At 41.8% G+C, this 27,719-nt stretch overlaps 3 protein-coding genes across 10 annotated transcripts in view; 1 reads left to right on the top strand and 2 right to left on the bottom strand.

Moving 5' to 3' along the window:
* Positions 1–1,716: 1,716 nt before the first annotated feature.
* LOC100114612 lies at positions 1,717–7,587 on the top strand. Its single transcript, XM_001599519.5, has 8 exons — positions 1,717–2,014; positions 2,569–2,705; positions 5,157–5,354; positions 5,757–5,867; positions 6,287–6,503; positions 6,639–6,879; positions 6,961–7,157; positions 7,235–7,587. The coding sequence occupies exons 2-8, from the start codon at positions 2,589–2,591 to the stop codon at positions 7,366–7,368; spliced, it is 1,215 nt and encodes a 404-aa protein (XP_001599569.1). The 5' UTR covers positions 1,717–2,014; positions 2,569–2,588; the 3' UTR covers positions 7,369–7,587.
* LOC100114577 (putative E3 ubiquitin-protein ligase UBR7) lies at positions 7,575–10,356 on the bottom strand. The gene is made up of 6 exons (XM_001599492.6): positions 9,854–10,356; positions 9,050–9,238; positions 8,832–8,981; positions 8,636–8,747; positions 8,381–8,556; positions 7,575–8,305 (listed from the first exon to the last, which is right to left on the bottom strand). Exons 1-6 carry the CDS (start codon positions 10,007–10,009, stop codon positions 7,994–7,996), a joined length of 1,095 nt encoding a protein of 364 aa, XP_001599542.2. The 5' UTR covers positions 10,010–10,356; the 3' UTR covers positions 7,575–7,993.
* A 590-nt stretch (positions 10,357–10,946) lies between these two features.
* Positions 10,947–27,719, bottom strand: part of LOC100114504 (triple functional domain protein) — a 69,289-nt gene continuing 52,516 nt past the window's right edge. For 6 of the 8 annotated variants that reach the window (XM_032601454.1, XM_031928416.2, XM_031928413.2 and 3 more), the window contains 16 exons: positions 26,084–26,156; positions 22,391–22,898; positions 21,421–21,504; positions 20,715–21,121; positions 20,408–20,567; positions 19,832–20,059; positions 19,429–19,617; positions 18,914–19,200; positions 16,013–16,280; positions 13,227–13,586; positions 12,911–13,112; positions 12,556–12,847; positions 12,170–12,406; positions 11,757–12,092; positions 11,422–11,614; positions 10,947–11,341 (listed from right to left, as the gene is read on the bottom strand). In XM_032601454.1, the coding sequence (XP_032457345.1) occupies positions 11,234–11,341; positions 11,422–11,614; positions 11,757–12,092; positions 12,170–12,406; positions 12,556–12,847; positions 12,911–13,112; positions 13,227–13,586; positions 16,013–16,280; positions 18,914–19,200; positions 19,429–19,617; positions 19,832–20,059; positions 20,408–20,567; positions 20,715–21,121; positions 21,421–21,504; positions 22,391–22,898; positions 26,084–26,156 (3,932 nt within the window). In that variant the 3' untranslated portion in view covers positions 10,947–11,233. Of the gene's footprint in view, positions 11,342–11,421; positions 11,615–11,756; positions 12,093–12,169; positions 12,407–12,555; positions 12,848–12,910; positions 13,113–13,226; positions 13,587–13,975; positions 14,913–16,012; positions 16,281–18,913; positions 19,201–19,428; positions 19,618–19,831; positions 20,060–20,407; positions 20,568–20,714; positions 21,122–21,420; positions 21,505–22,390; positions 22,899–26,083; positions 26,157–27,719 lie in introns of those variants that run through there. The other 2 variants (XR_004345177.1, XM_031928437.2) reach the window with 2 other exon arrangements.

The raw sequence follows: 27,719 nt of genomic DNA, 5'->3' as shown, positions 1-27,719 counted from the left end.
AATCAACAATGAAATAAATAAAATTAAAAAAAAAAACATTCTTCGATAATAAGCGATAAAGAATAAGATGAACGAGTATCGGAACAGTAACCGATGCGCATCCGGCGCTCGCGAGGTTCGCCGTCGTATGTATGCACATTCAATTATAATATTATTATACGTTATAAACCTATATTCAGCAGTCGGGCGAATATATAATACACACCTAGACACACGCGGTATTGACTTTTGCTCCGCATCGGCATGCATACTCATTTACGAAACGAGCCTGCAAAAAACGCACGGCTGCATTAACGAAGTAAGCGATGCGGCAGACTTTGGACTTTTTATGCGATACAAATCGCTGTTGTTTTGCGTGTATAAAATTGAGGCGCATGAATTTTAAAATATCGACCCTGTCCAAGTCTCCGGGGAAATTCGGCCGAGACGCGGTGCTTAAAAGTATCGATTGAATAATTGAGGGAGCCTTCGGTGAATATGGGCGACGCGCCTTGCCGTGCTCGACTCATTCTACTTGGGCGCTGCAGCATATGCTACTGGACACGTATTTACATGGCACAGGTAGTGGTGATTACGAAATTTTTACAGTAAATATGTGGCAACATTTTTTGGTCCATTTAACTTGATATAAGTAAAACGATCAACAAGATTGATTTAATCTATAAAAATCATTTTAATAAAAAAATTATATGGATTTCAAAAGAATTTTTCGACTTACAACGAAAAATTTGTAAAAAAGGATGGTGGTTTTCCTATTCCGCTAATCAAGTATATATTTTCACCTTTGCTCTGTGGCTATGTTGTCATGCAGTGCAATAAATTGAATTGTAACATTTCGCAACGAATGAAAACTCGAATCTTTTTCTTCTACTTTCCAGACGCAAAATTTGAAAAATAGATTAAAAGCAACACGTGCGCGCTGACTCGATTATAAGAAGCGGCTTGTATACTTGCGAAAAGTAAACTTGTCTCGGTTTCGAAGGTCGTTATACTTCTTACCAATGAACTTTATCTTGAAATAAAGGAGAACGTTTCATTAGTCATGCATATATGTATTTACACTGTTTCGACCGGCGTTCCGCGGCATGTAAATATATAAGAGCATTTGCAAAAAAGATTTATTTAATATTAATCGCAATGCAGTCGATTAGCCATTGGAATCGAACGCAGCTGTAGAAAGGCTCTTGCGCGTGTGCACCATATGAATGCAAATTAACGATCATATATTCAATGAGCTTGTTAATGCACACAACATGGAACACTTCATGGAGAAAATGGCAATGCTGATTTTCATGGAAAGCGTATGGTGCAACGGTTCGAGAATTTCAGCACATCCTATGATTCGCGCGCAAGCATCGTCACCGCGCGTAATAAATGCTTCACAAGAATAAACTGTAACATAAAAAACCTATCAAGCTGTCAGTACGTTCGCATCATCGCGCGTAGGAAAAAATTTCTATTTATACATCATAACTTTACGCATCCGGTCTCCAAAATTCCTAAAACAACCCGAGGTACCACCTGACGACTATAATAATTTTCCCTCGTCATTATTAACGTACAGCGAGCGTAATTACGGCGGGTTTTCTTCTAAACGCACGGTACAGGTGCGCACATGTATATATCATATATATATATCATATATATATATATATCATATATATATATATATATATATATATATATATATAGGGGAAATTCCTCGCTCTAGGCGCGCTCGGCGCTACTACTGCTCGCTCCTACATACGTACAGGTATACATACGTACATGTGCGATTCAGTCGCGGGGCTGCGTGTATATGCATGCATCGAGAGCCGCGAGTCGATAAGACACTTAGAGGCTCGCGATCGGTCTTCCGCGCGCAGTTCGAGACTCGTCGCGTTTAGGCTCGCTCGTCGCTCTGCTGCTGCGTCTCGGAGCTTTTGAATTTTCCGCCGCCAATTCGAATCAGCTGAAGAGTATTACTGCGCTGGTGTGCAGTGTTCTGTCGCGGTTGAGATTGAGGCTTTGCAAAGTAAGTGGAGATTATTTTCTTTAAGGGTTTGGTGATTGGATTTTGGATTATGCAGAGAAAACTTAGCTCCCTATACGAAGACCAGCGCAATAACTGAACTTTGGCGCTCTTGTTTTTTCTTTTTGTTGAATTGCGCTAGTCTCCGTAGAAAGGGACGATATATTCTACTATTATCCGCGACACAATGCACCCAGTTCTCTGCAACAATTCCACCAGGCTGTATATCATCGGTTGCATAAAAATTATTCAATGTCACACCTTTGTTCTTTACTGAGACAGCAAGCGATCATGTAAGATGATAACGCGTCTATATTTGCAACTCCGATAATGCGAAGATCTATTCAAAGCCATTATATATCTGCGCAGAGAATGCGCATAATTGCCAACTTGATAACCTAATACGTTAAACGCTCTTTAATTAACAATTCGTGCTTCTATTTTAACGTTCAACCCATACCGTAATTGCACGCCGCATTAGCATAATCCAAAACCAGGTCACCTCATATATTCCAGAGTATACATAATTAAGAAACAAATTCTCTTTCACCAATTAGGTTATCGTACCTCCTTCGCAATGACCACGATAGTGGAGGTGCCGCGCGAGAACCTGGCCCCGCAAGACCTGGGCAGGCGAAATGCCGTGCCGATCATTTACACGAGGGGTACGCACTACGACATTGGATTCGACATCGTGAGTATATATCGTAGGAAAAGGTGCGACAAGTGGAGCTTTTATCGAAACGCCGTTATACCGCCTCACTTGTCTCTTTGTTATAGAGCAATGTTGTCATTAAAAAGATCATTAGCGATAGACACGCATTAATATTAATGCGGCTTTTGTAGAGAAAAAAAGTATACAGCTGGTGTATAAGTGATCATTGTTATTATTTTGTAGAACCAAGAACACCATTTGTCCGATTTTCGCAATCGCACATTCGCACGTAATTATCGTTTATAATTATAATAACAGATTGCAGGATACAATGTCGCGCCATACAGTGTATTTCACATATCATTTTGGTTTAATAAGATTTCAGAAAAATCATGCAAAATTATATAAATTATATACGTCCGTAACGCAAGAAAAAAGCTTCTCTCGGCAAAAAGTGTCTGCGCTACGGAAGGCTAGTCTCGTTCGTCTGCGTATCACACGTCTCGTTTGTAAAGCCGCATACAGATATACATATACAAATCGTTCAAAATATTCTCGCTTATGCAATGACACTTGCAACGCGATGCTCGTGCACGCAAGTTTACCAATTCCCAAGGGCGTAGACGAATGTACGTACACACAGAGATCATCATCATCGCGAGAGATTCTTTAATCGTTGTCATTAGCACTGCACGCGCCGTATTCATAAGTGGAAAAACATCGAGCTTGTGCGTTTCCGGTTCTGTAGATTCATTTACGACAATTCGTCTCTTTCGTAACGAGTTTTGATAACACGAGCCAAACGTAGTGCTTTTGAGAAAAGCGAAAAAAAGCTATGTTAATTTCGCGCAAGGCCGCGTGGTGGAAAAGTATGCGCTATCCCGATGAGTATATTGTTAAATTTACGCACATCGTCTCTCTCTCTCTCTCTCTCTCTCTCTCTCTCTCTCTCTCTCTCTCTCTCTCTCTCTCTCTCTCTCTCTCTCTCTCCGACTATGCACTCGACGAGCGCACAGCACAATATAACCAAAACGAGAAAAAATCATTATATGTATAGGACGGCTATTGCACGCGCCAACACGCGACATATGTATATCGTGAAATCTAGCATTACATAATTGCATTTACCGCGACGATGTAAGTCCACAATATCTGGTGTCTGCTTAGCAAGTCAGATTCATTGGGTATTTCGTTCGATCAATTAAAATTCGTGAATCAGAGCCGACGAGCAGCGAGCGCGCGAAATGCCATGCGAGTTGTGACCGGGAATGAATTCTCCGCGGAATCGATTATTTCGCATTCTGATGTGTGTGTCATTACTGTGTACACCGCGTACATAGGATTATGTCATATAATATGATTTATAGGATTGAATTTTTGATTGCGACAGGCCACAAACCGCTGACGTCCCCCGCGTAAAAAAATGGTCTTTCTCGTTGCGGGATCGAATTTTCATCGGTGTACTTTGGTTTCACTTGTTCATTTCAAATTCGTTTTTTTTTTCAAACACAAAGCGACTTTTGATATGTCTCGTTGTACTACAGTTCGAACATCGTTATATAGTCGATCACGATGTACTCTTTTTTCTTAAAGCCACTCCTTATGCAGCGCAACTCACGAAACGGACCTGCGCTTAAGAGTAGTCCTTTCGCAATTTTTTCCGAACGTATAGAGATAACAGGCTGTTTGTTGTGCCGATGCAAAAGTGCGGCTTTGTAAAAGGACAAACAAAGTAAAAAGTCACGTGTGATAATTTCGGTGTGTATTATTTGTTAAATTCGCAAATAAAACTCCAAATTCATTTTCAAACAAAAAGCAAGTCGAATTCAACTTCAAAGAGTCGAATATTCCCCTCGATTTAAAATCAAAAACAAAAACCATTGATCACAGGCCGCCTCAAAGTTTTACTCTCACAGCTTCGAATCACAGACAATAAAGCATACAAGCGACAAAATCTCAGGTATATGTGTCTGTTACGAAGTAACAGCCTGCAATTGTCCTCGATTGATTAAATCTGAACGCTCGCTCTCGAGTATCTTTGTCGAATCGGACGTATAAGAAAAAAATGTATAGCCATTACTGCATTATGCTAATTCCCTCGCCGAATTGACATATAAGCGCGGCGGCTCGTTAAAGAAAACCGTGGGTAGATTGCATATACACACAGTCGATGCAGGACTTCGATAGGCGAGCGAGAGAAACTTTTTTTCAGCCGTCGCCGCACGCGCGCGACACTGGCATTTTTCGCATCAGATATGGTACGGAACTTTTCATTACCTTTCTAACGTGTGCGCCTTGTATTTTGAAAACACCACGCTTAGCTGCAGTTATAGTCGCTGATATCGTTGTTAATTTTTATGCACACGCCGAGGCATCGTCTTGATCCGATAACAATAATTCATTCTACCGACTCGCGTATCCGTTTTGCATACGGCAAGAGTGCGAGGAAATTTCATCGATGAAAAGTAACGATTCGGTGATTATTCATAGGGAAGGACATTCGGGAAGCTGATCCGCGATTATGTGGAACGTTACAAGCCTCTGAATGAGGCGTATCTGTCGCTTTACGAGACGATCGAGGGACGACGAGTCTATGACGAGACGCTTGCCTGCGTCAAGGAACAGTACCCGCAGTACGTAAGGGAGATCGAAGGCACGGCTGATGGATCTGGTGTGCCCTTTTACAAGGTGAGTTTCGAGCGCGAAGTAAGAATAGTTCTGACTTTTTTCCGCGAAAACGTCGACGGTGTATAACAACTGATATACTCTGACGTACGTGTACTAAGTAATCTCCAATCGAACAATTTACAAGTACCGCGTAATCTCAAAAGCAATCGAGCAATTTGTGTATTTATCGTGGAACTCTTCTACACAAAGCTATCCTAAACCCAGATTTGCATACAAACTTCGTAATTGCAACCTCAAAAAAATAAGAGTCGATTCACTTCGGAGTCCGAGAAAAACCCGCGTATTATTATACAACAAACGAGTGGAAAAAGCGTTGCTTTATAACCGAGCGATTATACACACGCGCGCGCTTTCAAACGAGATGAGAAAAAATCCGCTCATCAACGTGATTCAATCCCACAGCTATTCCTGATGCACTTGGACGATATCGTGCCTAATGCGGCGGCAGACGGTGCGCAAGGAAACACACAGCCCGTCGGCTGCTCTTCCATTATCTGCAATCATCCGGGACAGGTATGCATGTGACTCGACAAGACGCTCTACGGTTCTGCGCTTATATTAAGCAATTATATATTTCAACAAAGGAAATGACATAGTCGCATAGGGGGCTTACAAATTATACGCTGCCAGACTGGAGAAATTGGGTTTCGGCATTGGCTCGGAGAATCTCTCTTTGTTGCGCTTTTCGCGGAAATTTATATTGCGCGTTTCTCGATTCCCGTCGCCTTTTGCTTTTAATGAGATTAAAACGCGCTCATCGCTGTTATAGAAGAAAAACACCTCTGTTGCAAACTTCTATGACGCTCGTACAAAGTGTACTCTATCTTATACCTATATTTTTCTCATAGCGAGATAGAGTATTTTGTGCGAGGAACAGATGTTTATTAAATTATAAACATTTTCATGATAATATATACGTTTTGATTACTCAGGAAATTTTGGGTCACAATGAAGACGCCCTCACCGAAACCATGAACCACTGGTACCTAGTAGACGCTCACGTCGTCGAACCTGGACTACAGGAGGAAAAATTCTGTTCCCTGAGCTACGCAGGATTTTTACCGGGTTACACAATGGGCTACAATCATCACGGACTCGTCTACAGTATTAACACCCTCAGCGCGAGAACTCTACGCTCTGGGAAAACGCGTAAGTTGAATTATTATATTTTTATCGTTCTTTCTTATAAAAAAGAAAACAATCTAGATGGCTGTCATCTAATTCAAATTTTAATTATACTTATCGGTCGAATTAAAATTTTAATAAAAAAAATAAATTGCACAGCAAGGTACTTCATAACCCGAGCTCTGCTGGGTGTTGAAAACTTCGTAAAAGCGCAAGAGACGTTGCGCAACGAAGGTTACGGCGCTGCGGAAGGTTTCTCTGTCAACATGACCTTTTTGAAACAAGAGGGCGACAGGATGTTCCACAACGCAGAAGTCGGACCTGTAGAGACTGGGGATACTCGGTCCCAGTTGTGTATCATGACTGCCAGTCCTGGCGAGAATCTATTTCACTGTAACAAGTACGTGTGAATGATAATGCTACAAAATATTGTTATTTCTTTTTGGAAGATTACTGACTCGAGTGAATACCCTTATTCGAGATACATGCGATTGAAGGTTCCGGAGGTCGAAGGTCTTATTATTGACAGCAGTATTCACAGGATGGCAGCGATAAACAGGCATCCGCCACCTAAGACTCGACAAGAGGTGATAGACATCCTCAGTGATCAGACTGATGACGACTTCAGAGTTTATCAGGACATTCGCCCTGAGGATTTTGTAAAAACCATTGCCACTGGTAAATCTTCAAACAAACTCGTATCAATAGATTATGAGAAAATAATTTGTTCGTTAACGGCATGGAATTATTTTTAGGAATTTTCGACTGCGTAGCGAGAACTTGGTCGATTTATACAGACAAACCGAACTGCAACGAGCCTATAGTCGTTCTACCACTTCGGTTCAAAGATAACGAACCTCAATGCTGCAGAATGAAGAGTGCATCGTGAAAGACTTGGCATTTTCTCTACTCACAATATTTAATGTTAGGCTACCTTCATACTTTGATGAGAAGTATTTTTCAAATATCACTTGCGAAATTTCGAAGAGACAAGTGCCTTAGATTTCATGACTATATTCGTAGTTAATACCTTAACAAGAGATTATTTAAATCTAAAGAATATATTTTGTTTTCTAAAAAAAGAAATTAAAAAAATTTATTACGAAAAGTGGGCCGCATTTATTTATCACATAACTGAAGAATACATTATGCCTTACATACCCTAATTTATATTAAAAAAGCCGATCATATAGTTTACAGAAAAATTATCTATAGAGGATCGTAAAAAAAATTAACTAAACTTTTTTTAAAATCTATTATAAATTGTCAGGATTTTGCTGTAAACTGCAAAATCGGAACGGTGACTTCGCAGCTTGACGCAAGTGATGCTTCCACGAACCATTATAATGAAAAAAATATATCTAAATATAATACTGCCATCGATCAGACAGGCTGCCAAAATATAGTTTATAAATTTTAGCTTTTTTAAAATTTAAATAGATTCCTTACAAAAGTTAAAATCTAATTTTAAATTGTTAAAATTCAATTTTTCGTGTTTAACACGCGGATCTCGCTTAACGACAGAAAGACGGAACGATGACTTTCTGGCGCTTTTGCGATTTCATTCCAGTGAAGAACTCTTTGATGTCCTCTTCGCGTACGACCTTCTTATTTTCAACAAACTTCTGAAGGTACTGTTTGAGACTGTCCTTCATGTTGTTATACTCTACGATAGCGTTCAGCTGCTCCACATGGCCCAGAGAAGCGAGTGCCTTCATTCCCTTTTCATACTGCGTTTCATTTTTATTCGCCTTACCCGCTTCCTCGTACGCTTGTACACTATCTAACGGGTCAAGAAGATATGATACTGAATTCTCCTCGTAAATCTATCAATAAAAAATTTCGTTAGCATTCCTTCAAACAAATATGTCGAATAAGCACTCTTTTAATAGCACACATACCTTTTTGCATTTATCACAGGTACATAAAGAAGATCGCCATCCTTCAATCCAGAAGCAACTTCCTTCCTTCTTAGGAAAATCAGCTTCTGGTAGAGTACACTCTTTCTTCTGTTCTTTACTTTCTTCGACCTCAACTTTCTCTTCTGTATTTGTTGGAGGCTTTTTGACTTTTGAAACTGTGAAAATATTTGTGATTATTCTGTACATATATTTAAATGTTATGATTTGAATGTATATTTCAAATTCTAGACTCACCAGAATACTTAGTAGCATATCGCCATAAAAATTCATGAGCTTTCATGCAGCCAGCGCATATCATTTCACTATAATCATTATCACCTGGCAAATTGTCACTATTGCCTAAATGCTATAAAATATATATATATATATATATTAGAATCAGACTTCTAACTTTTCATATGTTGAAAAGTACAGTTATAGTTTATTTCACCTTTGAATGATACCAATCTTCGCAGACAACACATTGAATCATTTCATCACTTTCAGTTTCATCGGGATCTGGATACGGCCTAGCACATGTACAATAGACACCATCGTAATTCTGGTTATATTTGTTTTCAGAATTTTCAGAAGTTTTTGACTATAAAAATAAAAAATGTTAAAATATTTACTAAAAACTCAAACTTTGAATAATTTGATTGCACTCACTGTATCAAGACTGCATGCTTTGTCTCCAAATTTTGAGTTTCCACAATCACATCTGACGTGCCTCTTTGTATAAAGTTCGACAAGCTCATGTCCTTCATGACAGTGAAGGGAACAGGCAAAACAAATAGCAGCTCTTGTACCACTGCTACAGCATGTTTTACATGCATACAAGGCTTGTCGAATGTATCCCTAAAAACCAAAACAATAATATTTTGACTTTTTTTTCATTCAAATTAATATAGTGTGTATCAGTGTTATCTGTTAGTGACTTATCTTTAAATCCATGACAGTTAAAAAAATCGTGCTTGAAAAGTGCATGAAAAAAAGCAACGCAAGAAGGGCTTACTTAGCACATCATGACATCCACAATGTTTCTACTTTGAAAACAAACACTCAAGCTTTATGATTAGTATAAGTAAGTAACACTACAAACACAAATGCTTCGCGTAAAAGGCCAGGCTTGAATAAAAAGGGCCATTCAATAAAAACAAACAGAATCAAATGCAACTTCCATTATTGTAGAATCCAAACATCAACATGACCCTGCCTCCCCTGATTTTTCGCAAAACAAGGACGAGCCCAAAAATAAAACGAACAACGTAACAACCAACAAACCAAAAATCCAGAGATCCATTCACCCACACAATCAACTCCTCCGCAACCTTCATCGAGATTCCGAGTCAAAATCGTCAAATATCTCGGAAACGATTACAAAAAACTTCCCTCTTCGCCGCGGTGAGCAAACAAAGGGATCACAACAAAAGCGCATAGAATTTTAGGTTATGTAAAAAAGCCAGCACTGACCTTGCTGTAGGTGCAATTCTGGTCGTCTGAAGCACCTAGAACGGCGATAGCATCCTCCTCAAGGGCATTTTCCTCCTGGAGCACGTCCAGCATCGTCACCGAGTTCTCCTCATCCTCCAGCATACTACCCGTTGGCTTCTCGCTATTGCTCATCATGGACCACTGATCCGACACACGATTCTTTTAACTGTTGAGAATTTACTTTTACCGAGGATGACTTTGGTAGCGGAGTTACGTCGAGTCGAGGATTTCGTCGAACGGAATACTGAAAATTTGGGGTCGCCCGGCGATGCAGAGAAGTCGTTCAAGTCGAATGGTCGATTTTTCGGCCTCTCTGTACTCTGTAGTTCCCGCGAATTTTCACCGCGTTGCCGTTTCTCCGAGCAACGGCAACGTCGGCAACTGCGCTAGCGCTGTCATACGACACTAGCCAAAACCGGCTCACTTTTTATACTATTTGTTTGTTTTCATAATTGAGCAATTTGAAGAAACTGTACTAGCACGGACCTACAATAAAAGCTAGTCTAATTCTAAGTCCGGGAGCTGTATGTATGTGAACATTTGCCGTTAAAAATAAGTTTGAATATTTGGAACGTATTTAAGCAACGACATTTCTCATGTCATATATAATACGGCTGACCGTCCAAATACCTATTCAAAGTTAATTTTAATTAACTATGCAGGATATAATAATTGATAAGTAGCATTATTAATAAATATATTAATAAATTAAAAGTAGCAACAAATGGAACTGTGATAATGACATTAAAGAATAATTATATAGTATATTATCATTCATAATGACTAAAATACGATAATTGATTTTATTGGCAATGTCGCGAATATATCAAAAATTGACTGCTCAAATTAAACTCTTGTATTCAGAAATATCACGCTATGGAAGGTCTGTGGTGAGTTACTTTGGAGAAATCCTATTATGTTCATAGCCGACACACAATGTTATTAATTATTAATTAAATTCAGAAGAATGCAGTTTTGGATGAAATCGAAGTAAAATTGTTTGAAAATTAGTTTTATATTAGGTTTAGCATACTTATTGGAGACATTCAGGTAATAAATAATAGGAACTAAATAAATAAAAAATATCTGTTTTTATTTCTTCAAGCTTATACCACTATTCGACACAAAATATATTGAAAGTAGTTTGAAAAATTTACAAATATTTAAACAGTTGACATAAATTAGTATGAAAAGCAAAAAAAAAAATATTAAAACTCTTACTTTCTCAATTACAGTTGGTTTGTGTGACATGGAATGGAATAAAATAAGTAACAGGTCGATTTACAAAATTTAAATACGTCTTGTATTTACACATAAAATAATCCGTAATATCGCATTTGATAATTAGCTAAGAGTGACTTAAGTATAGAAACTATTGCGATGATCTCGATGTGATTTTGAACAGTGCGCTCGTCGCTCCGTGAACGCTGCCATTCTCGTCGAGGGTATTGTAGCACCTTTAGAAACCTATAATAGATGCATTTTTATTAAGATTTATTTGACTATAGATAACATTACGCCACTTTGAATTTGTATAAGCAACCCACCTTAAACCACGGCGAAGCCAAGGAAACTTCGGCGGTGGCTCGGTCTTCGCTCCTCAAGCAAAGTAACCTACCAAGCAAGTCCTTGGCTTCGTTTGATATCATCACAAAGTATTCATCAGGAAAACAGAAATCACATTTTAAAATATTTGTCGTCGTCTCTTCGACCGAATCGTCCAAGAAAGGAGAAAGACCACTGAAAACATAGAAATCATAAGTACATTTGGAGATGAAACTTTCGCCGTAATAAAAATAGACCCAGGCGGTTCTAGAATAAGCAGTTTAAGCCGTTCAATCAGTTAAAAAGGTTCGTAGAAAAAATCTTGTATTTATCTTACCTAAGTAATACATAAATGAAAACACCAGCAGCCCACATGTCTGTGTAAGTTCCGACGGGCCTACCGAGCACTGATTCAGGTGCAGCGAACTCGAGGTCCGCAGGAGGCACGACCTCTTCGACAGGTCCACGCACCGCCTCGCCAAGATCTATCAGCTTCACGATTCCCGTATCTTGATCGACCAGCACGTTCTCGGGCTTCAGATCCAAATGGGCTTTGTCTCTGTGGTGCAACCACTGTAACGCAGAGAGCAGCTGGTTTGCGAACTTGCTGGCCATACTTTCCGTGTACTCGCTCTTTTTGCTTAGGTAACAGAATAGTGTGGGACCACGAACACTGAAATTTTAACATTAACTTATAATTTCAAATCTTCAAATAGTGGAGCATTCGAAAACGAGGTTGCCGGGACTTACAGCTCGAGTATGATGGTATCGACCCCGAGTTGGGGCGCATTCTCAAAGAGAGCGAAAGCCCTGACGATGTTGCCATGATGCGTTGACGCCAGCAGGTCGTACTCAGCGCGCGTTAGAGATCTAGATTGCTTTTGACGAGGTGTTTGTTTGAGAGCTACCTCCTGACCTGTGCCGCGATCTCTCGCGCGTCGTACTATCGCGAATCTTCCTTTGCCTATTTCATCGAGTTCCAGGTACCTGAGATAAGTTTGAAAATTCGTGATTAGCGACTCAGTAAAATACGCTAGTTTAACTGTACACTACATTGAGTCCATTAAAATAATTGCAAATATTGGGACATTCTTTTACAATAAAGTGAAAAATTAGAATGAACAAAAAATATTCACCTAGCAACGAATTGTTCGGCTTCCCAAGCGGTTCCATCTCCCAGAGGTAGATTAACGATAGGCGAAGCGGAGGTGTGGCTTCCGTTCTTGCCTACTACGCGAAAACTGTAGCTTGCGCCTGGCAGTAGATCCAGCACCACAGGTGGATTCTCAATGTCCTCGAGGGCTGTTGTCCAGTTGGTCGACGGCATCGAGCGGTACTCAACATCGCACTTGCCGATCTCTTGTCCTTCCCAATCCACCTCGATGCGCGTCGAGTCGAGAACTCGCGCCCACGTCGTTCCCGTGCCACCTAATATTACAATCATTCGAAATCATTTCTACGTCCATGAGTAATTCTAATATTCAAACGTACCGCTGACAGTTAAGTAAATTCTGGCCGAACAGGAGCCGTTGTCGCATTGGATCCTGCAGCAGTAAGCCCCGGAATCCTCGGGCCTGCATCTCGTTATTTCTAAATAGAAGAATCCAGCGCTCTGGCGCAGTCTGTACCTATCACTTTCCTGGATATCTTTGTCCTGACCTTCTCGTCGCCAAGCGACTACCGCACCATCGGCCTGCAATTACAAACAATCCACATTAATATTGAAACACACCGTCTGGATGTCGGATCTTCTTTCTCCGTCGACTGTTTAAAAAAAATTTCAGAATAATCTTCTTAAATATATTACCTGTGACACCTGAACGGCAAGCCTGGCTATCTCTCCGCTGTTTGCCTTGATCGGCGTCGGTGCACTGGATACACACGGCGGCAACGGACACTTTGATCCACTGCCCAGAATTCCTGGACTCGCACTTGATCCGGCCTCGGGAACGATCCTATCGGCGTTGAGTTTTCTGGGCCTAAAGGACCAGGCACGACTGACAGAGGAGTTCGGGATGAGACTAGCCGGGATCCAGTGCTCCTGTTTGGCGTTGTCTGCTTGCGTCACCACCAGACCGTTTCCCTCGAGTCTCCGGACCACCACGTCGTCGCCGGCCCGAAGCGCGCCCCAGTCGGCTGAGAGACGTACTCGTGCACCTGGGGCTACCTGTATTTTTCGAAAGCATAAACAGGGTGAGAGGAGGTTAACATGGAAAACAGCGTTGCAGCTTCGAGTATAACGAAAAATGCAAATTTAAGTTGTAATAACAAAAATAATAAATAATATTATCTATTACACCGTAATCAATCAAATGTTAATTTTTTTGTCAATGTTCAATGAAACTTATACCAAAAGGTTATTAAAAACAGTATAGTAGATAACTACTCAGATGTACAAGGCGGAACATTGAAAATATTAGTTTTTGTTCAAGATTAAAAGTATGATTACTTGAAAAAATTAGAAAGAGAAAGTTAATTTATAACTTTTGGAACAAGAAGATAGAGTTTCAAGCAAAAATATTTTTCTTCTACTGATTTTACGAATCACACTCTCACCGGTCAGTTAGTTGCGTGAAATTCTTCCTGTGGACCGTAGATAGTAGTAGTAGAAGAAGTAGTAGTAGAAGTAAACATGCTTCGGCTCATGCTGCGCAACGACATGCTTCGTATCCATAATATCTCCAGCACCAGTTACTTTTTGTTTTGAGATCATTTATGCACGCATATTATACTTGCGAGAAATTAATATTATCCGCTATTTTACTTTTCAGTAAACTCTTTTTAGATTAACAGAAACTAATAATACTATATGTACAGTATACAGATTAAATAGCCAGAGACAGATTAGTTACAGTAATTATAGTATAGTAGTAATTGTATAATCATGAACAGTATAAACGAAGACAAAGGATAATGGTTTAGGGCAATTTTTCTAATTAGAAAATGTTATTGAACATTATTATTTGAAGTTTAGGTAAATCAATTCGTAATTTGAGAGAGAAGTTACCTCAACGCCACCTTAAAATCACGCTCAATTCCGTTCGCTAACCAGAGAAAAGACCACCACCATAGATCGACAACGATATAAATCAGTTGATCGTACAGAACCCGTTTTCGGTAGCATACATCTTGCTATTGCTTCGTATGCAGAAAAAAGCTAAATTGGCTTCTATATGCGTATCTATACTATTTCATCGGCATTGTCGCCGCTCCTATTGAATATTTTCTCCTTGCGCTTTTTGTATAATTTTGCTTCTAAGCTGCGTGTGTACTTTTTGTTTGTAGTCTATACTTCGTCTAAATCGTGTAAATGCGAGCGAGTGACAGAGTAGGATTTTGTTAAGGTCCAATACCACTCGCTATTCTCTCCGACGATTGTTTAGCAGTAAAAGTACGCAGGCTTGTCGTCACCGCGACAGAAGGCAAGGCAATAGAGAGCGGTTATAGACAGACATCAAGAGAAAAACGAAGAAGCGGAAGTCGGGTCCCTCTGCTGCAATTAAGAATTTCCACAGTCAGGGGAGAGGTTGCTTTTGCGCATGAGTTGTTCATAATTTCTCAGATTGTCGAAGTGAAATTTCTCTGAAAACTGTGCATGTCGGCTTTGTTTTCACACGGGATTTAGTTAATTATACGACGTAAAAGAGAGAAGAGAGAAAAGAAAGAGGGCGAGTTTTACTTTGCATACTTTTTCTCTCTTTTTGAGTTTTATTGCTGTACTCGAGGGTTTATGGCGGCTCTTTATCAGGAGCTCACGTGTCAGCTACTGCCTTTATTATCGTTTCAAACTTTTGAATATTCCGGCAGAAAGTACAGCGGATAAAGTCATGGAAAATTTGAGTTTTTCTTTAAAAAATACAAATCACTGAGTGTATAAATTTGCATTGAAAATTTTCAAAATAAATTAGCTCGTATATAATACAAGAATCATAAAAATTAGTAAATGCTGAATAATTTCATAATAATATGTTACGATACAGAAATATTGTAGAACAAACAGCTGTAGTAATTAAAAAGTGTTAAACATTCCAATACAACGGTATTTGCTCTGAGCAGAAATTCTTTCTCGAAATCCTTTTTTACAAAGCAATCTAGTTTTACGTTATTACTTAGGGGAATTCCTGCTTAAAGCAAACTGTGAAACTATGATTAAATACCTTAGTAACTTTTTTAACTACTGAGAAATGAAAAAACTAAACTAATAGAAGCCCAAAAACCGATAGGATAGAAAAGAAAGGGGATGAGCAAAATACCTCAAACCAATTCATAGTGTAAATACGTGTAATTTGTAAAGTTATTGAGAAAGCTCGTTTGTATACTTTTCAGAGAAATTCGAGACATCTCACGTTGAAACTGTCATGGGTAAATGATCAATACAATTCAATTGATTTCAATACTATTTCAAGGATCTTCCATTTTACCCAGGACAATTGATAAAAAAAAATAACGTTGCGAAAGTTGAATTTCTTAATTACAAGTGAAAAATAGCGGTTAACAAATATTAGAGCTAATCGTGCTACGTTATTTTTTCTCGATTTCCAATACCAAGTAAATGAAAGTGTCTCAGCGCGTATGTTTGGCATGTGTGCTCACCGGTACAGTGCCAATGCGCACTGGCGATCTCGCGCGTAGCGTGTTTCGGAATCCTTCGAGGAAGTTGAGTTTGCTCTTCGTGGGACTAGGCGTCCTTGGAGAATCTGATCCACCTCCGTCTAACGGTCCTCCGGTGCGCGATCGATGCATAGGCTGGGCCTTTCTGGATGGGCTGTTGCTCGCACTGCTGGTAGTCGAGTCCTTGCTGCCGCCGCCGGCCAGGAGCGAGCGGGTAGATGATGACGAAGGTTCCGGCGTCGAACCGCGACTGCATGCCAGCAAATTATAAATGAATGGTCATAAAAACACAGTACCCTTCGCGCTAGTTTTTACATCAGTCTTTACAAAGAGACGTCGATCTTGGTTGGCGTCGACTGCTCATCAAGTGATTCTGTCTTGCTTGATTTTTTTTAAATTTTCATTAGAACGCTAGATGTATTTTAAATAGTTTAATACAATTAAAGGATCGCTTTTAACGTTGATCTGAAATAATGAAATGTAATCGTGTATTTACAAAAATATTTACAAAAAACGAAAATAAAAGTAAATTTATTCGTGTATTTACAAACAATAAGAATTGAACAAAATGGAAGCAAGACAGAATTACGTGATATTTTTTAGATCCAAAACCATGTTAGTAGTTAAGAATTACAAGACCTCGTCGATGAGTTGAATGAATTTCATCGTACAACTGTCCAATTTATGTCATGAACACATCGTATGTCTGGTACTGCGTTTTTATATAAAATAAAAAATAACAAGCAGTTAATAAAATAGGTGCTCAAGTTGGTAGAGTGCACGGAGAGTCACAATGTGAGTTAAAAACAGACTGAGTGCGATCAACGAAGACGAAACGTGAGACGTATAGAGAGCTGTTAGTAGCTCGGGTGCAATTTGTACTTGTCTGGTGAGAAAAAAAACACAACAACACACTGGTGGTGACAGAAGAGGTAAGTGTAAGGTGATATGGTAGCTGGGATTGTTTGAGGAACAAATCAAGGAATCAGATACTACGCGACAGAGATTCTTGGTCAATTTAAGATTTATTCTAAACAAAGTGTTACGCTTACGAGTCCATTATAAGATAATGTTTTTTTTTTCACTTTTTTGGTTTCCGTTGCTGTATCATCTTTTCTCTTTCGAGTAATACGTATTCCTTCCTCATCTCATTATTTTTCATCGTTTGCAATATTTACAATGTAATAAACAGCATCTCGCTGAGCTCAGCGACGCGCAAAAAGCGCAACTGCGTGTTTTTGCTTTGTCTGTTGTTTTTGTTGGTTTATAAACGTTATTAAAATTATTATAAATATATCGTACATTTTTCATTGCCACACTGTTCTTTGTGGCGCACACGCACATCCCTTAGGAGACATGATCCTTCAATTCTGTCTTGTTTTTTTTTTTTTTTGTTAGCTTTGTTTTCACTCGCTGGCTGGGAAAGCGTGCTGCACCACTTTTTTATTATTATTATTTATGGTTTCTCACTTTTCTTCTCAGTGTTTATTTATAATTGTATTTATATTTATATATACGATCATAGCAATACGTACGTAATATAACGTCATACATACACGTATGTATAATTTATGCACATTGGAACGGATTATTACGCGTTCAAAGGCTCCGTTGAAGAAAGAGACAGAAATAGACTGTGAGTGAATGAGTGAGAGCTAGTTAAGTTTTTAATTCGTCTTCTCCTCGTCTTAAAGGGATAGAGAACAATATTATTTTTTTAATCATTTTCTGCTTACACTTTGCTTTCAAATTTATAATTGATAGAAAGATATAGACTTGAGCATTAGAAGATATATTTCTTTCGGAAGAAGCCAAAGATTACGCGCATAGGCAATCCTGGCGTGAAGAGATGCCTGAAAATCTTTGAAACTATTGCAGCAATACAAAAATTAAAGTATACTCCTCGTTATTCAAAAAATAAGAATCTGCTGTCATACCTAGGCTAAGCGCAAAGTCTTGCAAAAAATGCACGTATCTGTTTCTAAGGTTTTTCAGATGCATCTTTCCGCCAGGGGATATCTGAGTGAGCAGAGGATTTTTGTTTCTTTTGTCTTTCTAGAACAGGAGATGGACGGGTTGAGGGAGGAGAAAATAGATATAGAGATCAAAAAGGGGTAGTGAAGAGAGTTGTTTTGGATCTCTTAAAATATATAGTGGAAAAGTGAGTTGTGTGTGTTATCTATATAGAGATGATTAAATTTCCGGGGTTTGCAGGGGGTCAGGGGCACAAGGCGACTACACTTGCCATCGCTTACAGCGGTATCATATATATCGTTATCTTTATATAAAATATACAAAAATATGTCGGAACGACGACTATTCACAGATCGAGCGTTAGAGACTAGAATGTAGTCGAGTAGTATGAGAGCTGTCTATTATTATTTTTTGCTTGTTCTGTAGTGTTAACCCTTAATTATTAATCATTATTAATTATTAATAATTATTATTATTATTTTGTCCTCAAGCAATAGCGTGACACCTGTGAAATTTCTGTTTCATCGATATCATATCCTTAATAAATAGAAAATGAAGAAACTTTAAAATATATTCTCGCAGTGTAGCATACCTTTTCAATACATTTCGTATCTAAATACAAAATATCTTTTCACTTCATGCAAAAGTACTTTTTTTTTTAAAATACTGAATTTGCCTATATGATGCCTACATGATTATGCATACCGATTGGCTCAGCGCAACGACAAAACAGAAATCCCCGTTGGTGCACGAGCAACCCTCAATCCATCTGTTTGGTTCTGTCGTAAGTGTGTACGTGTGAGTTAGATAATACTATTGTTAGTAGAGGTCGGGGTGTATGTCGGGGTCCTGTTAACCGTCTCGAGTTAATCGAAGGGGAGTTTTGTGGGAGGTGTTTAGCCAGCTTACAGTGGGTCTTTGGTAAGTTCCTTTTGGTAGGCGATCGGCGACTGTATCGCCTTGAGGAAGTCGCGTTGCGTTTGCAGTATCGAAGTGATGGTGTCTACCCACTCCTGACGTCTGAGCGGATTGCCCGAAGTACTGCCAGAGCCACCAACGCTGCCTGTAATGCTTTCGTCGGTCGATGCGGGACAGCAGCCACACACAAAGCCCAATCCGGGCTTGCGCGGATCCGTCGAACGGATAACGAACTTCTCTGGATCGTCCGGCGAGTCTTCCAGGATCATTTTGTTTACCTGTGGGAGGCGAATTATGCCGGTTAGCCGGTAACGCGAAACATTCACATTTGATTGCTTTTTTTGCACTGATTGATAATGTTGCATTGCAACAATGAGCTTGGCACCAGCTCAAGTGCTGAAATAATGAGGATAATTTTTCGCACGCTACGGTGGTTTTTTTTTTAACCAATAGTGTCAAGCTCTTGTTAGTTCTGATCAGATTCTAAGTATATCCAAAATATTTACCTGAATGTGAGCTTTGTATATGTAGGCGGGGTTTGTGAATTGTGTCTTTTTACCGACAGCCTCACTGAAGATAATGTTTTGCTCGAAGAGAAAAACTTGCCATTCTCTTCCTCGACTTGGCAGCGACGAAAGCTCGGCAACCATCAGCGGTCCATGAAGTAAGAGTTTACCTTGCGCAGTTATTTTACCCTACAATCATATTTCATTCAGTCAAGCATTAAATGTGAGAAATCGCTCTTTTGAACATTTTGAATACTCTTCGAAATCTACTTAAAAGATCAACGCTAATATCATTGCGTGTATAAATAGTCTCTATATTTTTTAATGTAATACTCAAATTTTCATAAAATATTATTAACCCAATAAACAAACTGCTGATAAAAATTTGTAAAAGAAAACGTACGTCGAAGCCTTGTAGCCTTCCAACATCCATCATGTCATTGGCTGCCTTGGGTATCACGTGCATGACATGCGCGGCTGCTGTCAGGCCCTCGATCTCCGACTGTCGGTGCGTGCGCTGGGTCAGTCTTAGCGCCTCACGCAGCAGCAACTGATACTTCGTGATCCTCTGCACTGGCTTTATGAGGAGGTCGCACAGCTGCAGCCGATGACCCAATTTCTGCCTGAGTTCCTGTATCACGGCAAAGGACGTTACAACGCTGCACTGGGCTTTCTGACATAAAGTTTTTAATGCCAACGCGCACGGCGGTTTATCCCCCTCAAGGCTTTTTCTTGTTTACTTTACGAGCGCTCGGCGTTAAATCGCACGAAGCGACAAATGAGATGAGAAATTCTCTGCAAAGCTCTACCGCATTCTAGTAAATACGGATTACCGTTAAAAAAAAATTGGTAATAAATGTTACTTTGCTTTTCATCTCTTGATTTTTTTAGGTAAAGAGTTGATGAGGTCAAGCAAGAGAGCTTAGGATTCGGCCATTAACACGTAGCTTTTACGGCAACGCTACTATAGTGGACTCACCTCAAAGTAAGTGTCGATATACTCTGATACGATGTACTCCGAGACAGGTTTGTTCTGACAGTAAACAACGTACATGTGCAGCTTCCTCTCGTAACGTTTGAACAGCGGGCCGAGTTCTTCTGGTCGCTCGAGACAGTGCTCCAGCGATTTCAGGAAGCAACTTCAATGAAGTATTTTATCATTAAAACTTTGAATCTATTTTCATCTTTGCAAACTTTCTCAATAATGTATAATGCGAAGTGACTTAATGTAATATGAGCGATTAACGTCTCAGAAAATAAAAAATCTTTAAGAGAATTTGACTTACTCCCGGTGCCACTCGTACATAGCCTCGATATTGCCAAAGACCATTTTGTCCTTGCCGCCCTTAAGATCGTCCGGTAGAGGTATATCGGTGTTAGGATCTCGCATGAGAGCCATGTAGCCCTCGACGATCTGGCGCAGGTCGTTCACGTAGTCGCGCTCGGTTTCGACGAGTTCGCGGATAACGAATTGCCGCTTGGTGAGAGCCGACGCCACGGGGTCGTCGCTACCTGTCGTCGGCGGTTCCTCGCTCTCCGTCGAGGCATTTTGCGTTGACAGCGAGCCCGTCAATGTCGGCGAGTCCGACGAACCACCGGCCGTTGCAGAGCTCGACTTGACGGGGGTGCGAGCCTGCGTGCCAACGCTGCTGCTCGTGCTGCTGTTGCGCTCACGGTTTTCCGTGTGTTGCTCCTGTTGGTCAGATTGAGTTTTTATTATTAATTTCGAGGTAGAGTCTTCTTACTTATTGTGACGCAATCGACGTTACTTTGATACACAAAACCATCTCTGATAGAAATAGATTATTTAGCATTAGAGTAAAGTTGGCATTCCAAATTCATAAATTTGACTAAAGAATCAACGTTATTCTGAGTTTTTAAATTTGACACATTCGCGAAGCCGCTCCCATTTCTCCTGTCGTTATCGGAGTCGCGAGGCAGTTTGATAAGTCACGTCTAAAATAAAAAGCAGCCGTGAAGCAGCACACTCACCATTCGCTCCTTGACGATCTGCTCAATCTCGGCGATGTCGGCGCTGGTGGCCCCGTCGAGTGGCTTGATCGAGCCCTCCGTCGTCTGCGAACAGAAAATCCAGAAGCACCTCAGTGTGACTGCGTCCTCGGACACTTCCTCCCAATATCATTCCACACGTACACGCAACGAGCGCACGTACAAGACTGCGCGATTACGCGAGTTGTCGCCGACGTCGTATAGAGGCGGCTTATCGTTTCGCGACTTATCGCTCGCACGCTCCGACGAAGGCGACGGCCAAGACTCACATACAAAGTCGTTATGCTTTTTCGGAGATTAGCCAATACTGACTGTGTTTTACGGACGCGAGTCTTATCTGACGTGCAAACAAGTAGGTATATTATGCGACGTAAGTCGAGCGCGAAGGATTCTCTCGGCGCGATTTTTTTTCGGGGACGACAGGTTTTCGATATCGAGTGAAAGGTGACGTCATGCTATGAGTGAAAGTTCCGGTTTACAGGTTCTCCTCGAAGAAATTCGATATTTCTGTGTTACTTGGAATTTCGAATGGAGAGTTCGTTGGCATTGTTATAGTCGCCGGGGACAGTAAAGACTTTGCAATAATCTTAATTGCATGATTCTCTTTAGTTGGAGGTGACTGCACACGAAGAAGAAAGAATTATGAGATGATTGCATCCTTATCAATGCAGTTTTTCCGCATGGAATGTCTCCGAAATAGCGAACTCTTCAAAGCATTGTTTCTCCGTAAGACGCATTAAACTTCAATCAACTTCGGCCTCTTTTGTATAACTGGGTCGATTACAATTACCGCAAAGGTTAATTTTTATTTAAAACTGACGATTCTTTGAATCCTTTTGCTCTATCGACTGTTCGGCGCGCTGATTAATTAAAACGCGATTGGATTTTCCCCGCAGCTTGTTCCCAGCACACCGGATTCCCGGAATCCCAGAAAATGCAAAAAGCGACGTACCAGTTTGCCGGGCAGCTCGTCGCTGCTGGCTGGAGCAGCCGCAGCTCCGGCCACGAGGATCGGCTCAGTGATGGGTTTCATGGGCGGCGGCAGCTCGGGCTGCTCGTCCTCGGCGTCCTCGGCGCCGTTCTGCTCGGAGTGCGAGGCTCCCGTGCCTACGCTCCTCGCGTCCTCGTTGTCCTCCGCGCCGGAGGCTCCCACGACTTCCTCTTCGCCGCTGCTCTGCCTCGAGGCCGTCGTCGTGGTCGCGTTGGGGGTGGTCGTCGAGGCGACACTGGAGGAGGAGGCTGCTGCAGCTGCTGCTGCGGCGGCCGCGGCCGCAGCCGCCTGAGACTTGTCGCTCGACCCCGAGCTCGGCAACTTGAACAGCTTGTCGAGACCGCTGCTCTTTTTCGTCGACGAGGGCAGAGGCGGCGGCGGTGGAGGAGGCGGTCGGTCCGAGGTGGCTGCTGACTTGTCCACCTTAGACTGGCTCAGCTTGCGCAGCGGTGGTGGCAGCCACTTTCGCCTGAAAGATGCCAATTATAATTAGTCGATCTATTTAATGCCTTAATTGACATTTGAATGATTATATATTTTTGCATGATGAAAGCTCCCTTTTCAAATTTCCTGTTGAACTCGTAAACGATGCTTATTTTATAAATAACCTCGCATCGTACTGTGCCATTAGCGCGAATTAAACCCGAGAACTTTGTTCCCCGTAACTCGAATTTCGCGCAATTACGCGCAGCCACGTGTATACAACTATGCATTGCGAATTCAAGCCTCCATCTCGCGACATATACGTACACACCCAAAAATAATGACCCTCAAACGAGCAAACGAGAATTTAAAAAAACATACGCAGTACACTTTTATTTCCTGTAACGAAAAAAGCTCGTCGAGTTCGAAAACTCGAGTTCAATCGGCTTTTCAGCAAAGCGAGAGAGAGAGAGAGAGAGAGAGCCGAGAGGACAAACGAGCGTGGCTGCAGAGGGGGAGCGAGCCGACGTCAGCGCGCCGGGAGAGAAACTTCCCGACGCGCAGAAACTTTTCTAAAACGCGCGCCAATACTTTAACGCCCGGCCAACTCGTAAAATTCGTCGACTCTATTAAAGCCCTGCCATATTTCAAGTCCCGCGTAAAGTCGCGGCTACTCGCCCGCGAAGAAAGCGAGTATCGCCACCTAACACGCTCCAAATGAACTCGTTCCTTCCGCGCGCTTTATACACACACGCACGCACACTCGTGCTCACAAGCCTTTACAAACTTCGCATACACTCGCCTCTTTACAACGTGAGAATCCCACTCCGAGTTTTTATATGCATTCCATTACACAGATTCATCGCGCTGCATTTAGAGCCTCTCATCGGACAGCATTGTGCTCGCCTCCTCATCCATCGCACTCGAGCAAATGAACAAACTTTCGGCCCGTCGCGATAGCGCATTTTTAACAAGCCGAACAATATTATCGACGCACACACTCACGTGAACGGCTATATACTCCCCGCCTCCTCTTTCGCGTCTTCGGCCAAGTTTCCGCCTGACGGGACTGCCAAGTGCGCAGAGAGAGAGAGAGAGAGAGAGAGAGAGAGAGAGAGAGAGAGAGAGAGAGAGAGAGAGAGAGAGAGCGACGACGTCGTCGTCGTCAGAGCGTCTAAAATGGTCCGATACCCGCGCCGAGAGACTGTACATCGACGCTTCGCGTGTTATTCTGCGCGCGCGTCGATCTTCCTCCGCACTATTTGAACCGAAGCGGGAGCACACTGGGGACTTTTGGAAGAAGAGAGGAGGAGGGCTCGATAATTGGCTGGCTCAGATTCTTCGGAGAGTAGGCAATTCGCGTGTGGGGAATTTCGTCTGATGCCATGGGTATTTCTGTTTCTCGGACCATGTGTGAGAGCGTCGTGGCGTTGTGAGTCGAACGCATTATCTTGCACGGAATATTCGAGCCTCTATAATTGCGCGAAATTGAACATCACAATCGGAGAGAGTTTGCCGCTGTATGAACAACAACAAAAAAGGCGAGAATAAGCGGCGCATATCGATCGAGCCACGTCGCCTTAGCTACTCTGGAGATGCGACTCTCTGTTCTTTTTTCTAAGCCGTCGTTCCTCCCACTTGGAGATGAAGATTCGCGCGGAAAACAGCCGTTTTGTTTCTCTTCTGATGAGAAAGCTGGAAAGACACGGCTCCATCTCGCGTGCGAGAATGTAAGCGACCAACTTCAACAATTGAGCTTAATTTGATGAGCTGGATATTTCGTGCACTGTGCATATACAGGCCAGTTTGCTCGGTAAACTTTGCACTATACGTATAGTGTATATGAAAACTCGCACGAGGGGCAACTATCCACTCTCCCGCGGCGAATAATAAATTCCCGCTGTATATTAATAGAGCCGCGTATAAGAGTGTGCAGGGAGTGGACTTCTTGGACGCAACTTTTAATCTCGGAAATTGAAAAAGGCACGAAAAGCTCGTCGCATAATCTCTTTGAAAGTGACGGAAAAGAAAAGAAGAGAACAGAGCTGCACGCCGACCGACGAGTTTCCTCTATTAATATCATCGTCCCGCTCGCTTAAGTTCTCGCGAAGATGATAAATAATTTCAGCGCGGGAAAAGTTTTTCACTCGCGCGCCGAATAGTTTCCTTATACTGCTCTCTCTCTCTCTCTCTCTCTCTCTCTCTCTCTCTCTCTCTCTCTCTCTCTCTCTCTCTCTCTCTCTCTCTCTCTCTCTCTCTCTCTCTCTCTCTCTCTCTCTCCTATAAATAAGCGCGGACTTTAATTGCCGAGCAGCCGCGTGTAATTTGGCATATATAGCGACCTTTGTGCACTGCGCAGGAAAGAGGGTGGGAAGAGAGTCTTTCCAGACTCTTTTTTCGCCTCGGCTCCCCGCCGTCGTCGTTGGCAGTGTTTCATTTTAAAGTCAAAGCAGCCTTTTTCATTTCTCGCCGCGTGCGGAATCGAGGTCGTCGTCGTCGCGAGCGGTTTAAGGGAATCCCATTTTTATCGCCGATTATGTGCGTGAATTTGAATTATTAATCCGCACCGAGGAGGAGAGCGCGCGAGCTTCTTCGGCCGAGATTGGAGCAGAAGCGGCTTATATCGCATGAAATTAGCTCGCTTCGTATCGATTCGTGTCCTCTCCTATCCTGGTAGAGTAGTGCGCTTTCGAATATTTAAATCGCGCATTTGCATACAAAGGTCGGTAAAGTATCGGCTAATCGGACGATTGTGTTTTTCTTTTTCACGCCCGATGCGATATGGTATAATTCCGCGTGTCTTTATACATTTCGAAATCATTTTTACTCTCGGAACTTCCCCACTTTGGCATTTATACGCGAATAACGCGGTCTCTCTCATGCAAATTGGAAACCTCGACGGGCGTTTTCAGATCTCGAAAGCGTGTCTGCAACGGCTGACTCTAGCCGAATAAAAATGCGCACACGTGTACGGCCCTTCTCGAAACGCGCGCGCGCTGCACCTTCAAAAATAAAATACCGCGCGCAGGACCCGAGCGCGGGAAAAGAGGTCAAACCCGCCCGTCCAATTTTACCTTTTCCAGCGATATATCGTATACGTCCACGTCGGCAAAAGGGTCCGCCGCGTGCGTGCGCGTTTTTCCCGGCGAAAAATTCAATATAAGAAGCTCTTTAAAAATAGCGTATCCGGGCTTTTGTGACCCAAAACGCGCATACACATAAGAATCTTACCCGCTGAAGCCGCGTCTCTTGTTGCCCGGCGAGCTTGTGTTCGCGGATCCGCATCCGTCACTTCCAATGATTTCTGAAACAGAGAAGAATAAAAGGCGCCTTTAGTCTATAGATACACAGTATAGAGGGATGAAAATGTACAAGTCGCGTATGAACTCGGTGAGGTAGTGGGGGCGAAGGGGGGGATAAGACGATGAAAATACATCGCCTGGAAAAAGTCAGCGACGGTCCGAGCACGAGACACCTGCATTATTTCGCACTGGCGGATGAATGCTTTGTTGACCCATAAACCGATTAAATAATTGGAGCAACGGCAGCTACAGCTGTGTCGCAGCGAATTTGTGGCTATTGTTGGAAGAGGGAGATAATCTTCCTTGACCCCTCGGAGTGTAAAATTGGAAGCACGTCTTCCTCTCGTTCTTTGTCACACGCTCGAATTGAGGGAGAATCGCGATATCGAGACTTCTCTGGCGATTCTAGTTTTGTACACCGTTGGACATATAACTTCATTTTATTTCTCATATCTACTGCACCGGAATAAACGAATCAGATTCGACTCTTGTACCGATGCATCTCTATTTACGAGTACAACATCAAGTGTTGGCAAACTAGGGCGCGTGTAAACGCGTCGTTCTGTCGTATTTACATGAAAATTGGGGGGAGGGGGCGATTCGCGAATCGTCAAATGCAGATGTAATGCTAAAATGATAAGATCGTGTGAAGAGGGACACTCATGCAGTCGAGAGATAGCGCGCGAACGCGAGGGTGCTTGAATTTGCATGAAAATCACTCACGGCCCCGGTTTACACCAATCGCTTCCAACGCAGACGTATTTAATTGCGGACGTCCTTTGTGTCTCTATCATTTTCGTAAAAGAATTTTCCGAATAAAGATTTTTGAAAAGATATATTATTCCGGGATAAATGAACCATTCTTCGCTCGTTTCTATAGCTCTTCGACTTCAATTTCGAGAGTGAAAATTCATACGATCGCCGTGTTTGCATATATCGTGCTCCTAGTAAACAAAACCCCCGCACGCTAAGAAGGTGAATAAATTTACATGGACGCATGTTTGTCATGGTTTCCCTCTTTCTCGTCGAGTTGATTGTTTTTATATTTGAGTTGCGGAGGAGAAGAGCGAAACGGAAAAATTTAATTATTGGCTCAATACTTAAGCGGCGATACAAAAGCGCATGCCCGAATGCCTTCGAGCGAAATTAAAAATAGTTCCGAAGAGGCAGAGGAGTACGAAAATAAGATATCGCGCAATACAAAGGAGATGGGGGAAAAGAAACAGGAACAATGCAGCCTGTCGTTAGAAAATTTCCAATTGGTTCACCTGCTTATGTATACTATATATACACAGCGCGTATGTAAGCTCGAGGACAGCAGGGTGACTTTGAAGGAGGCGAATTAATCTCCCCAACTAGGCTAATTCGATATATAAAAGACGAGATGTACAATGCCGAGAATAGCGCGCGTCTTTTCTTATTCCGCTAGCCGTACTACGCTTCTTCTATTTTTCCGCGCTGGCTCTCGGCGAGTAACTTTATTATTTTCCCTCTCGCCACCCCTGGTAGAAACGGTATCCAAGTTATATGTTGCATGTTCTGAGGTATGTTTGCAAGTTCTGAGG

The sequence above is a fragment of the Nasonia vitripennis genome, chromosome 1 (genome assembly GCF_009193385.2).
Source record: "Nasonia vitripennis strain AsymCx chromosome 1, Nvit_psr_1.1, whole genome shotgun sequence".
Taxonomy (NCBI): Eukaryota; Metazoa; Arthropoda; class Insecta; order Hymenoptera; family Pteromalidae; genus Nasonia; species Nasonia vitripennis.
The sequence above is the reverse complement of the archived record's forward strand: the minus strand, read 5'-3'. Positions and strand labels throughout refer to the sequence as shown.

What these genes read in the sequence shown, in the direction of transcription:
- LOC100114612 (XM_001599519.5), top strand. Translation starts at nt 2,589, where the DNA reads ATGACCACGATAGTGGAGGTGCCGCGCGAGAACCTGGCCCCGCAAGAC. An exon ending in TCTACGCTCTGGGAAAACGC is followed by an intron (nt 6,504 to 6,638) that starts GTAAGTTGAATT and finishes TAAATTGCACAG; the next exon opens with CAAGGTACTTCATAACCCGA. An exon ending in AATCTATTTCACTGTAACAA is followed by an intron (nt 6,880 to 6,960) that starts GTACGTGTGAAT and finishes CCCTTATTCGAG; the next exon opens with ATACATGCGATTGAAGGTTC.
- LOC100114577 (XM_001599492.6), bottom strand. Translation starts at nt 10,009, where the DNA reads ATGATGAGCAATAGCGAGAAGCCAACGGGTAGTATGCTGGAGGATGAG. An exon ending in AGAATTGCACCTACAGCAAG is followed by an intron (nt 9,239 to 9,853) that starts GTCAGTGCTGGC and finishes TTTGGTTTTTAG; the next exon opens with GGATACATTCGACAAGCCTT. An exon ending in CCTGTGATAAATGCAAAAAG is followed by an intron (nt 8,306 to 8,380) that starts GTATGTGTGCTA and finishes TTTTATTGATAG; the next exon opens with ATTTACGAGGAGAATTCAGT.